Genomic DNA, 12,667 nt, shown 5'->3' with positions numbered 1-12,667 from the left:
TACCAGCCCCTGGAAGTTTGATGTTAAGTTGGGTCCATAAGAAAAAAATCTGAAAAAGCATAATTCAAACAAGCCTCAGCAGAAACATGCTTCCTTATCCTGTCCTCTTGAGCTAGGTACCCTTCCCACAGCTCATCCTGCTGATCTTAGCACTGACACTCAGGCTAATCCTTGTAGTGCCAGCTCATATTCAAACACTGAAAAGAGAATCACCCCTCATCAGCCTCTGCTTTGCAGGAGCCTCCTGGGCACCCCAGCTGCTGTCCCAGAGCCTGAGCAGCTGTGGTTAATTCAGATACCTCCCACTCTAACACTCAGGCGTTGGCTGGCTGCAGGCCTCCTTGGAGCAGGGCCTGGCACGCAGGAAGCCCCCAGCCACCGGGCTGGGGTGCTCCAGCGGACATTGCTCTGCTACTACAAGAGTGGATCCTTCAACAGCAAGGAGCCCTTAAATTCAAAATCTGTCACGATTCTGTCAGCCACGTAGGATCCCAGTCCTATTTTCATTAAATTCATTTAAGTCCTCCATAAACTTATCCCAGCCAGGTCTATGGAGCTTGCATCTCTTCTTCCTCCTTATTTCCACCACTCATTCAGAGCATGTTTCTTTGCTGTACTAGTGTGAGAGCCATGTTCTTTGCAGAAGAATAGCTTTCCCACATTGCTCCACTCATTTTCCACAGCTTTCCAGACACTCACAAATCCTGTTGGAAAATGCCTCTCTGTTCTTACCTATGATTCTAAGTATCTTCTGCCATTCTTCATTCTGTGATCTTATCCAAAATGTTATGTGGAAGGAACTGTTTGGCCATGTACATTTTTGTTGCATGAGACCTATAAACTGCATACCCTATGATCTGAAGGCTATTTAAATCTCTCATGCTTCAGTTTATTTCATCTCCCTAGTGCTCAGCAATTCTTTTCCTTCCTCCCGGGAAACATTTTGTCCTTTTACATTTGCACCTCCAATTCCCCCCCCTAGAAGTGGCTTATACAAAAATTATACTCTATACAGTTGACATATTGACTCCCTGGAGAGCCTTCCCTGCTTACAGGATGTCTTTCTATACCAGAGGACATTGCAGTGTGATGTCATGGAGAGGATTCAAAAAGTATTGCTACATCAGCAGGTATCGTACCGCATGGGAGTTTACAGAGCGCTGGTATTGAGATGAATGGAAACGGGCCCTGTGGATTTCAGAAGATTCTGCAGAAAATCCCCTGGTAGCTACATTACAGTAAAATATCTGTGCAGTTGAGGACTTGCAGACTGTGTTTGAATCACGTGGCATCTGCATCATAGTACAGTGTCTTTGCAGGGAAGGATCTGCGGGTTCCCAGAGACTGTGGGAACCACAAGAAATCTGTAGAGTGCCCAGAGTAGAGGCAGCTGTAGCTGTGAAAGTCGCTGCCTTCGAGAATCTCTGCTTCCACAATTTTTTGCTGGAACCACAGAGAAAATGCATTGGAATATCTGCCCTGAACAAAGAGGGATGTGCAGGTTCTTTGAGATGTTGCAGGAATCACAGGAAACTTCTGTTACAAGACAGAGTCCCTTCTGCCTAGAAATTATTAGGACTTGCAGCACCCAAGAGATGTGAGCTGAAGTGACAGCTACCATGCCTAGAGATGTGGAGTGTATCCACAGCAAACCTAAGATCTCAGTGCTCTAGCTAGTGTTGCAGAAAGCTCTGAAGGTTCTTCCTCTGCCCTCCTGCCTTGCATTTTCTGAAAGCAGACAGGTCAGCTCTGATTTTTGTGAAACAGTCCTCCCTGGCTTTACTTCCTCCTGTGCAGCAGTAGGAGTCYGTGCTGAAACACTGCAGTGCACCAGCAGAAAAGGCAATGTCAGGGCTCAGAGCTCTTAAGATATGTCTAAAATTCCAGTCTGTCATGACAGGTCACACAGACCTATACGAACTAACTATAAACTTATTAGTGGTGCTCGGATGGGTTGCAAAACCTGTAAGGAGAAGCTGGCGAATACTGGAGCAGTTAGCCAATCCTAGGCTCTACACTGCTGCAGTTAAACTGCTAGTGGTGACTGAGCTACTGTGTTTAAAACTGGGTTGGATGTATCCACATCTTTCTGGCAGTCACTGCAGTGATGACAGGGTGGACGTATATCAGGCAGAACTCCCCCCCACCCCATAGCACAGGCAACATTGATGACTGCAAAAAGGAAACTTTCCCTCTTGTGCAAGAAGGGGCACTACTTCTCATGTCAGGCACTGGTCTAAGCATGGAGGGGAAACACCTAGTGACTTCCTGACCAGAGTCATTTGCATCCTGCAGGACCTCATCTTTTTTTATATCATTCCTTCTACTTCTGTAACGCCTCTTCTAAAGGTGAATGAAGCAAGGTGCTCTGTCTGAACCCTTTATAGCACCCAGAGAGCAAAGTCCCCCATCCCATGTCATCTCTGGCTTGCCTAGCACCAGTGGTTCAGCTACGTTCCCAGTTCCTGTGGTCTAGGGCACAGGGACTGGGATCCTTTCACAGCTTCCCAAAAACATAAAATAAGTACACACACATATTCCAGCCTTCATGCTCTGAGGGCCATTCCTGAGCTCACTGACTGCCGCAAGGGAAAAACTCCTACTGACTTGAACAGGCTTTTCAACATCCCCTTCCTCARACCAGTGTGCAAGACTCACCTTCCTACTGGTTTTAGCACCACTGATTCCTGGTTTTGTGTTTTGGGAAATGGTTTCTGGTGCTGTTAGTTTCCTCCTCATTTATGATATGCTGTCTGGGAAAACAGTTAATGCAAGGGAATAAAATTAGCACTGGTTCTGCTACTTAAAAAACAAACAGTAGCATCACTTTGCTCCTCTGCAGCATCCTAATTCTTTTGTCAGTTCTCACTCTGTTTCAGGCAAAGGCCCAAAGCCCTGCTTCAGTCGCTTGCTGGAATTGCTTGTTCACAGGCATGTCTCAGTTTAAGGAAGAGCAGAGTAAATTGGTTGGCTTGAAGCCCTTGCAGACAAGTGGCTGTTCTGTGTCTGGCTCAGGCGCCTCCCTGGGTACTGAGCTGTGGGGTGAAGAYGACGGCAGGGAGAGCCTCAGGACCGAACTGGCTAGGAAACAAGGGCAGCTTGAATCTGCTGGGAGCTGAAAAYGGTGCGGAGACTCCTGGATAGCATCTGGGTGAGGACCATGGAAATCTCCTGGTGAGAGCACAGCACCACTTGTTTGCTGGACTGGCCGGCCCTTGTGGCAGACACGGGGTGAATTCGCCCAGGACAGTTGTGTTGTTTTCCTGCTACAGTGAAAATTTTGCCTTTCTGTTCATGGTTCTCATCTTGTGTTTCTTTAGTCTCACTTTTTCCCTGAGGTCTGAGAAGATGGCTGGTTCTGAGTGGTAAATGTGAAGCGTCTCTCATTCAGAGTGCACAGGTAGCAAAGCTTGTGATCAGAGTGGACCTCCCTTCTAGGGTCTAACAAAGTGCATGCAACCTGGCACGTAACAAAACTCTCAACTGCTGGCATAATGTTCAGAATTTCTTTAGCAGGGAAAGGAAAATGTCTTTCTGTTTTACCTACACATCTTTGTTTTGAGCTCCCTTCCTCATTTGTTTTTCCACCTCTCACAAATCATTAAATAAAAGTAAAAAATAGCAGAGCTTATTTTGGAAGTGATTAAAAATGAGGAGAAATTATCCCATCACCTTCTTACAAACCAAAACATATCCTGTAACATCTGACAGACACAGAGCCAAATCTCTTATTCCCCACTGTTTAGCTTGCTGTCTGACAAGGTGCCTCCGTGCCAGCCTCTCTTCCCCTCAGCTGTGCCAAGCTGTTTAGGCAGACACTGTTTGCTTTCTGCAAACACCCAGGAACACTGTGTGCAGCACAGGGTATTGACAAACTCATCACTGCGCCTAAAAATACAAATGGGTATGTGACCGTATCATCCCTTTGCCCGRGCACAGCCCAGGCAGGGCGAAATTTCCAACAGGTTCTTGGAAGTATAGCCTGTCCTAAGCTACTGTGATTTACAGCAATAATAATAAGGCTAATGTACCTACGCTGTATTCATTCCTGGAGTAACTCTGCTGGTTCCAGTGTGGCACCTAAAGGGATGAACCAGGCACTGTAATGTTACTGTGCTGAAAGAAAGAATGGTGTTACTGTATGCTGTCATACATACAGATATAACTGATCCTAGCCCACCAGGATGGTATAAGGAGTCTCAGTCCACATCTGCTCTATTCTTTACCATTTCCATCTGCAGCCACTGCCTAGTTCTGCTAATGCACCTTCCTCCTGCCCCTGGACTCCCTGTGCAGCCTTATCAGTGGCATTCACTTTTGGGCCCTCTGTCTGAAAGCCTAAAAAGAAATTTTAGAGGTCCTTCAAATGCTTCAAAGTTTGGGGACCATATAGAGAAGTGGAGGCCGGCAGCTTCATTCTCCAGGAAAAGACAGCGGGAGAGCAGGAGTCAGAGGAACTGCCACAGCAGGGGTGCAGGGATATCCTTCCCCTACGATCAGGAGATTAATTAGAGCACTACTCTGGGAACGGTGAGGACCTGAGTGAGCTCCAGCTACACCACTGAGTCTAGCGTGGCCCAGGGCAAGTCACATCAGTTCTTTCCGCTTCAGTTTTCTTGTACTGAAACTAGGGGTGATAACTAGTTTACCTCACAGTCAGGTCCTGAGATTGGATGTAGGGAGCTGTGTAAAGCACAGAAGAAGAAAATAGCAGTGGTAGTGTGATTTTGTAATGTAGGCTATTCCTTACTGAATGGCAGGGAGGCAGGAGTGCAAAACTACAGAAAGATTTGAGTCTTTTTGGACTAGAGTCTTACAACAACAGTCATGTTTCACAGCAAAGAGCTATGCTCAAAGGAAGGGGCTCAGGACAAAGAACTCAGACCTAGAACTGCATTTTTTTATGCCCTAGCCTTAAGAGGCATTTGGGATAGGGGTCTTATCCCATTACAAAGGCTCCAAACAGGAAGTCGTTCCCCAGGGAGTGCTGGTTGCTGTGCATAAATGCAAAATCCATTTCTAAGCATCTTGTACAGAAAAGCTTCACATATTTTCCTCTTCCCAGTGTGTTTTCCTTTCAGAGCACCATCTAGTAACATTGTCCTACCCAAGAGGGGCAGAGCTGCTTCTTGCCTCAATAGCAGCGGAAGCATTTTGATTTTCTCACCATGCCCCAGCTTTGGCTCTTTATGGTGTGTGGTATTTGCTTGCAAAGGGCTTGCGGGGCTGCACTCCCACAAGGAGTTGTATTACGGCTCTATCAGCTCATATTAAAACATGCCTGTACTATGTTGCAAAGTAAATGTCACAGGGCTCGTTGCCAGAGGGACTGAGATAAGCCAGTATCTTCCTGTTCTTTGCCTATGACCATATTCTCTTACAATACTTTGACAGCTGAGTCCATTTCTAACAAACTTAATTCCCTAGGACCTTGTCTCAGCAGAGCATTAAATGAGCTTAAACTTGTATGCTTTGAAGGGGGCCTGTGTGATCTGAGAACAGGCAGATCCATCCCAGGACACCTCTGCTCTCCTAGACGTGGCAGCTGCTCTACTAGAGAACAGCACCAGCCCCAAGACTGCAAGCAGGACCGTGTGTGAAGAGAGCTGCAGTTGTCAGCCACAGTGTGCTGCATCTAATTAGTTTTGTGTGTTGTGCTTCTACCTCCTGACACCTGCTTTAAGGAAAAAAAAAAAAAGGAAAAAAAGAAAAGAAAACAAGACTACAACAAAATGGCATTCTAACAATTATGTTTCATCTTAACTGACAGGAGCAAGAACAGCCATGGCTGAAAGCAAATCTCTTATTTTGGTGTTATGACTGGTGGTGATGAGAAGAACCCTCCTCAGGTAGAGATGTGATCAGCCTGGCTCTGTCTGAGGTCAGTAGGGGATGAAAAAATGTCACTTCTCTGAAGCAGTCATGTCCCTGATGACAGCTAGCAGGGCATCTCTGGGAACTTTTTCAGAAGAACCTCTAGAAAACTAGTGGCTGACAGACTCTGCATTGCATATTCTGTATTCTCCAAGCCTCCCTATCCAGGCTGGGCTTAGTAAAGACATGCACACTGAAAAAGCCTCCTCCTGGTGAGCGAGATTCCCCTGGCATGGGGAGAAATTTTATCACAGAATGAGCAGAAAGCTACATAAACACCATATGAGAACCATTGTAGGCAAGCACAGAGAGAAATGTAATCCTTGCATCTCTCTCATCATCGCAGTGCAAGTGTTTATGATAAACTGGGTCAAAAATACATTGTAAAATGTTAGCTAGTGGTAGTACAGCTGTTCTTCCTAATAGTTTTTGAACACATCAGCCAAATTCAACCTTGACAGAGAAAGCATRGCTCAGTGATAAATTTTGTGTGAAGAGGCAGGCTGCAGAAGAGACAAATTGTTGGCACTGTCACTGGTGCTGAAAGGCTCCATCTTGAGCCCAGCCACTCTTAAAAAACTAGATAATCCTCATAAATGAGATAATCTATGAATGCCCAAAATGTGCAAAAGCTTCACCCAGAGTTCATGCCAAAGAAACTGCTCTTTAGTCAGTGGTTCTCCCTGACATGTGAATTCTCTGATGTCTAATACAAGATGAATTCATCTTGCAGCCTTGGTTTCATTGCAGTAAGAATCACAGGGCACCAGCCCAAGGAAATCAGGCTGCATAGTTCTGGGGGCTCTGAAATTACTTGGTTTATTTTGTCATAGACAACAGTGTGACAGTTTCTTCTTTCTTGTTATTATGTGCTTGATCATGTTGTCTCACTATGCAAACCATCAGTCTATAATGGTTGGAATTTACCTAAAAATGAATCTTAGGACTTGGACCTGTAATTCTTCTTTGAACATCTAAATGTTAATGGAGTCTTTCTCCATAGTGTTTTAATATCTCAACTTCAGAAACCCTTTAAGCATTCAGAGTGGTTTCTAGACAGGTCAAGGCAGGAGCAGTTCTAGCCATCTGGCAGTAGTAATCAGTAAAGTGCTTCTCAAGTGGGGGTTGGAGGTGTGTCCACATCTCAGGGTTTGGCTTTGAATTTGAAAGTTTAGTGTCATTTGGATCGAGATTTTGGGTTGTCCCATTAGATCTATAGATCCAGTGTGAAATCTGGAGCTAGGCTTTCCAAATGTTTAGGAAGTAAAAACTGGGAATTTGATTCCAGCAGTAGCTAAGACATGCCATTGGTCACAGAAACTTCCTGGTAATTATCCTTTGGTTGTTGTTGCTTTTAAAATGCACTTATTTCAGTTTCAAGTAATCATTCTGCAGCATGAAAGTGGCCTAGAAGCAAAGTCTTTATTATAATCCTAGGATTATAATAGAACAATAGCCTAAATGTGTTTTCTAATCTTGGAAGAGGACCAACAGAAATCTGCAGGACCTGACCAAGATGTCAGCAGCTGTTCCTGTGCTCTACATAAGATGTGTTCTAGTTCTAAGCAGTTAGATAGCATGTTGCTGGCTTTGACTCTTAGCTCTCTCTGCCCTGCACCTTGGTAGCAAAAATACCAAGTAAGCCTCAACTAAAAAGACAATACTTTTTACATATGTCCCATGGGTTAAATTCTGTTCCCACCAAAATCCAGCAGTAAAACTTCCTCTCAAATAAACAGCAGCACAAACAGATTCAAGAAATCTCTCTCATGCTTCCACCCAACTTGCTGCCCTGTTTTTTGGTGCCACAAGTTTAAACAAGTTATAACCTCTATGACTCTCACAAGCTTTGGATTGAAACCACTACAGAATGAAAAAAATATCCATACGCAGTTATTCATTTTGAAAAAAATTATTTTTTTCTTAGATTGCACATTCAAAACTTGAGCTGCACACTGCACAGTACAGGAACAGCACTTAGCTAATCCAATTATCACCATGTTGGTGCCTTTTGATTAGTTTGGCTGTAGTCCCAAGGTGTCAAAATTGGTCAGTGGCAAGAGATGGACTCCAGGTTTAACTAGTCAGTGGCCACAACATTATTCCTGGGCTGTAAAATGTCCTCAGCATGCACTGCAAATGCCCCACAGAGGCAGGTTTGGACAAAGCCTTCAGGTAGAACTCAGTAGACCTTTAGGGAAGAGCTACTGTTTCAGTTAGTGACTGTGTATGTTCATTTGCCCATCACATTTTCATTCCTTACCCTGTTTCCCAGCTCTTTCCATTTGCTCTCTGCTGAATGGATCATGTCATGAACTTCAACCACAGTGCGATGGAGCAGGGAGCAAGAGCTCTCACAAGTGAGCCACTGCTTACCCCCACATCAGTGCTGGCAGGCTTGCTCTGCAGCCTTGAAGGCTACAGGCTAGATGAAATTTTGGCTATGCTGATGTCAGTGCAAGGTTTACCCCAACACCAGTGTTGCCAGGGAGAGAGGGAAGCTCTGTGCAGGCTGGATTTGGGCCACTGGGCATCTCTTTTCTAGGTCTTTACAGCTACAAGGGCAGCAGGATTGAAACCAACCTTGGTATCACTGCTCAAACTGATTGCTGTTTTGAGGACGAGGGTGAGGAGACAGGCTGCTAGCTGGCAGCAGTAACTCAGCTGTCCTTCCCACAGTTATGAATATTTTTAGATTTTGACGTTAATTAGTGCTTTTCTCCAACAGATATGTTTTACTTTAATAACCACCCATCCAAATAAACAAACAAAATAGCATTTTGCACTTTGTTGTCTCTTTTGTCCAAAGTCTTTGAAGCATTTTACCAAGCTGGGTGTTGTTATTTCCTGGGAGTCACAGCAATCCCAAGAGCCTGACTCTGCTTCCTTTTATATCAATGGGAGCAGGCCCAGCCCTCAAGGACTTACCTGGTGTCACACAGCGAGCCAATGACTGACAGTGAAAACATAACTCAGGTGCCCTAATTCCTACTTTCTGGCTGGCTGTTCTCAATAGCACCAATTGTTCTCTAATTCAAAGGGAGTATGTTCCATCAAAACCAAAGAAAATCCCTATTTCTTCATTTCCAACACTGGTTTTATAATGTTTTGAGGCTTGCAGGGTACCAGGGTGTACTTTGGTCTACAATTACCATCACTGCTAATGTAAGGAACCTTTTTTAAAACCTTCTAAGAGGTTTTAAACCTGCTGTCACCTCCTGTGAAGCTTTGGTAAGCAGTCTACACAGGAAGGCCTGTGTGCCTATTTCCTGTGTCAGTCTTCTTGTTTTGTCTTCTGTGTTATGTGTTAGAGACATCTGCAAGAAAACAGGATCTTGGCTGCTGCTTTTCCCCCGTGCGCCAGGTCCAACACCATCACCACAGCAACCCCACATGGCGTCACACATGGTCAAATGCACAGCTGGCACAGCCCTAAGTCGGAAGAAAACAGCAGAAAGTGCCTGCTTTCAGATGTGTGTTCATTACTATAACCTAGCAGACAGCAAATGTGGAAAACTGGAGCAGAACACTGTCTTATTTAAATGCTTTCCACAGGGCGTAGGCAGACATTTTCACATTTCCAGTGCATTAACAGCAGAAGGACTCATTTCCCTCTGTACAGTATTGAGTTAGAGTTATGAAAATGCTGTGATCCTCATTAAGAGAATCTACAACATAGCTTATTTTGTGCATCCACTCTTTCTTGTGCCCTAAAGTGAGAMTACAACTGTTAGCACCAGTGGACAGATAAATGCTTCCCTGCTTAGTAGACAATGATAAGAGCTGGGTGAACTTGTTATTGCAAGCAATTCATAGAATCACAGAATAATTCAGGTTGGAAGGGACCTTTGGAGGATATCTAGTCCAATCTCCTGCTCAAAGCAGGATTAGGTTGCTCAGGGCCTTGTCCAGTCAAGTTTTGAGTATTTCCAAGAGTGGAGACTCCACAGATCCTCTAGGGGGGCAAATAATCTGCAAGTCTGTGACAAAGGCCAGCTTCCACAAGTTCATTTTCTTAACTTACTGAACAAATGGGTCGCATAGATGCCTTTCAGTTTGTGGATGGCTCACAAGCTTCTCTTCCATTTTTCCTTCTCCAAAAGAAAAGAATTCTGCAGACTTTCATAACAGAAACTTGGAAAGGAGGAGGAGTGGTGAGGCTACCAGGGAGGGGAAACGGCTGCAAACAGCATAAGTGAAGTTGCTGTTTTTGTGAACAATTTTAACAGCTTCTGCCCAGCTCTGATCATAACATCTACTTACATGGTGCTATGAAATCTTGCTCTGTGCTTTTCTCCTCCCACATCAGATACCAGCAGTGGGTAAGGCGCACCCAAGGGCCAGGCATATGGAATTCCCTAATTCAGCCATCCTCATCTTTATCATGGAAGAGACAACAGCTTTGAGAATGCAACCCTGTAACTTAAACCAAGCTGAATTGCACTCAAACCAGAATGAGGTGAGTTGGTGTTGGTTCTTTTTTAGGCCTGTCATCTCTACTGCCTGCATTTCCACACTAAGGAAGAGTGTGGCTGCAGTCAGCTCCAGTTCAGGCAAATGACTGGTAACTCACAGGTTTCAAGCAAATTTCTTCTTCCTCTCTGAGAAAATGTGTGTGCTTGTGGGGTGGAGGACACAAAGGCTCACTTGCCCTCTGTAAAGATGACTGAGGTCAGTCCTTAAAACATGCCCCAAAACAAAAGCATATTTTAAAAAGTACGTGAAATAGCTGCCACGGTTTTTGTGCGGTACCCTGCTCCCCCTGCCAAAATAATAAATTAGGGTGGTTGTTGCTTGTTGTTGTTTTTAAATGTTCTAACGTAGAGGAGCTTTCTGATGCATTATGATGGTCAACCTTAGGTGACGTATCCCCACTTATCTGTGAAAAGACCTTTCATTTCTTATCCAGGTTGGCATGCAGTTCTGCTTCCAAGGCCATCTTGTCAAAGGTGCGCATGTTTGTCTCCTCCCGTACCTTTTCCCGGACATGGAAGGATGCCCGAGCGACAGATCTGGCGTTTTCTAAGACAGTCTTCTTCTCCTTGAAGATCTGCTCACTCCTCTCCAGCTTCCTCTCTATAGAGAGGAGGATCTCCCTGCGCCGTAAGTCCTCGTACTGCTCTACCTTTTGCTTGTTGATCTTTTGCACCTTCTCCTTCTCCAGCCGGCTCGTGACCACCTTGCGGGCTTTCTCCTGGACCACCTCTTCGGCCACCTGGGCAGCATGCTGGAGCTTTCTCTCTGTCTCTTTAGCCAGGGCCTCCAAGTGCTCCTTTTGCTCTCTTTCCTTCCTTTCTGCTGCCAGTCTGGCTCTCTGAATCTGCATCTCCTCCCGCCTGGCCTTTTCCCTCAGCTCCTGGTTCCTCTTCTCTATTAGCTGCTCGTAGTTCTCCTGAGCCTTTGTTAAACTCATCTCTAGGGAGGCCTTCAGCATCTCCTTCTCTTCTGCCTCTTGCTTGGCCAGTTCCTTGAGCAAGGCCTCGTGCTTCAGCTTCTCTGCTTGGTTGAGCAGTTTCTTCTCTTTCTGCAGCTGCACCTCCTTCCTCAGCCTCTTCTGTGCGGCTGTGGACAGCTTCTCTTGCAGAAGCTGCTCCTCTCGCTCTCGGTGCTCCTTCTTGCCATCCTCCTTTGCCTTCAAGTTGTGCTCTTGATGGAGTTTCTTCTGCTTGTCCTCCTGGATGGCCCTCTCCAGCTTCTCCCTCCGCAGCCGCTCCTGCTTCTCCGCTTGCTCCTGCCACCTCTCCTCACACACCAGGCGCTGCTTCTGCTTCAGCAGGGCGGCCTCCTGCTGCTCCTGGCTCAGCCTCCCTCGCCGCTTCTCCACTTGGCACTCCCACATCCGCTGGCCRTGCACGAGAGCCCTCTGCTTCTCCTTCTCCTCCTGCTCCTTCCGCTGCTCCGCCAGGCGCCGCTGGCTGTCCCACTGCAGGTGGGCCACCTGCCGCTGCTCCCGGAGGAGGCTGGCCTCCTGGTGCTTGGCGATCATTAGGGCCGCGATCTTCTTGTCCCTCTCGGGCACCTCCTTGAGGCCCTTCTTCCTCTTCACCTCCCTGACGATCCTCTCCACGCGCTGGGCGGTCTGCGGCGAGTGGCTGAGGTCGCCCAGGCTGAAGCTGCGCCCCAGCAGGGAGTTGGCAGCAGTGCTTGCCCGGTCGCGGGGGCGCCCCTTGTCCCCGCGCTCCCGCAGGCTCTCCCCGCTGTAGGAGGACGAGGCCCCGGACTCCGAGGAGGTCTTGCCCCAGGCGCCCTCCCGCCGCTTCTGCAGAGAGTCCAGGGAGTGGCTCTTGGTCTTGGCGCCCGCTGAGGCCCCAGCCTCCCTGCCGGGCCGGGGCCCCGCAGCGGCGGGGGYGGCCCTGGGGGCCAGGCGGGCGGCAGGCGAGGGCGGCAGGCTGCCGAGGGGCGTGAGGATCCTCCTCTTCTCCTCCCGGATGATCCTCTCCCGCTCCTCGCGGCACTGCTGCAGCTTCCGCCGGCGCTCCCTCTCGTAGGCCTCGTAGAGGCCGGCGGCCACCCGCATGGACCGCCCGGGGGCCTCCCGCAGCAGCTCGCCCAGGGCCCTCGGCAGCAGCTCCACGGGCCGCACTGCGCAGCGGGCGCAGGCCTCCAGCGACCGCGGGCTGGTCAGCACGTAGCGGCTGCCCTCCGCCGCCGCGCAGTCGAAGTTGTACAGGTCCAGGTGCAGCAGCGGGGACTGCTCGCCGGGCCGCGCCGGCTCCCCCGGCACTGCCGCGGCCCCCGCCCCGCCGGGCGCCGTGCAGGGCTGCGGGGGCGGCTCCGCTGCCGGCTCCACCAT

At 47.7% G+C, this 12,667-nt stretch overlaps 1 protein-coding gene across 1 annotated transcript; it reads right to left on the bottom strand.

Annotated features, from left to right (window-relative positions):
• Positions 1 to 7,379: 7,379 nt before the first annotated feature.
• On the bottom strand, positions 7,380 to 12,667 carry CCDC177 (coiled-coil domain containing 177). Its single transcript, XM_026060945.1, has one exon. It carries the CDS (start codon positions 12,665 to 12,667, stop codon positions 10,769 to 10,771), a length of 1,899 nt encoding a protein of 632 aa, XP_025916730.1. The 3' UTR covers positions 7,380 to 10,768.

This window comes from Apteryx rowi, unplaced genomic scaffold, assembly GCF_003343035.1.
Source record: "Apteryx rowi isolate R43461 unplaced genomic scaffold, aptRow1 scaffold_173, whole genome shotgun sequence".
Classification (NCBI taxonomy): Eukaryota; Metazoa; Chordata; class Aves; order Apterygiformes; family Apterygidae; genus Apteryx; species Apteryx rowi.
Note: the sequence above shows the minus strand (reverse complement) of the source record. Positions and strands in the feature narration are given on the sequence as shown.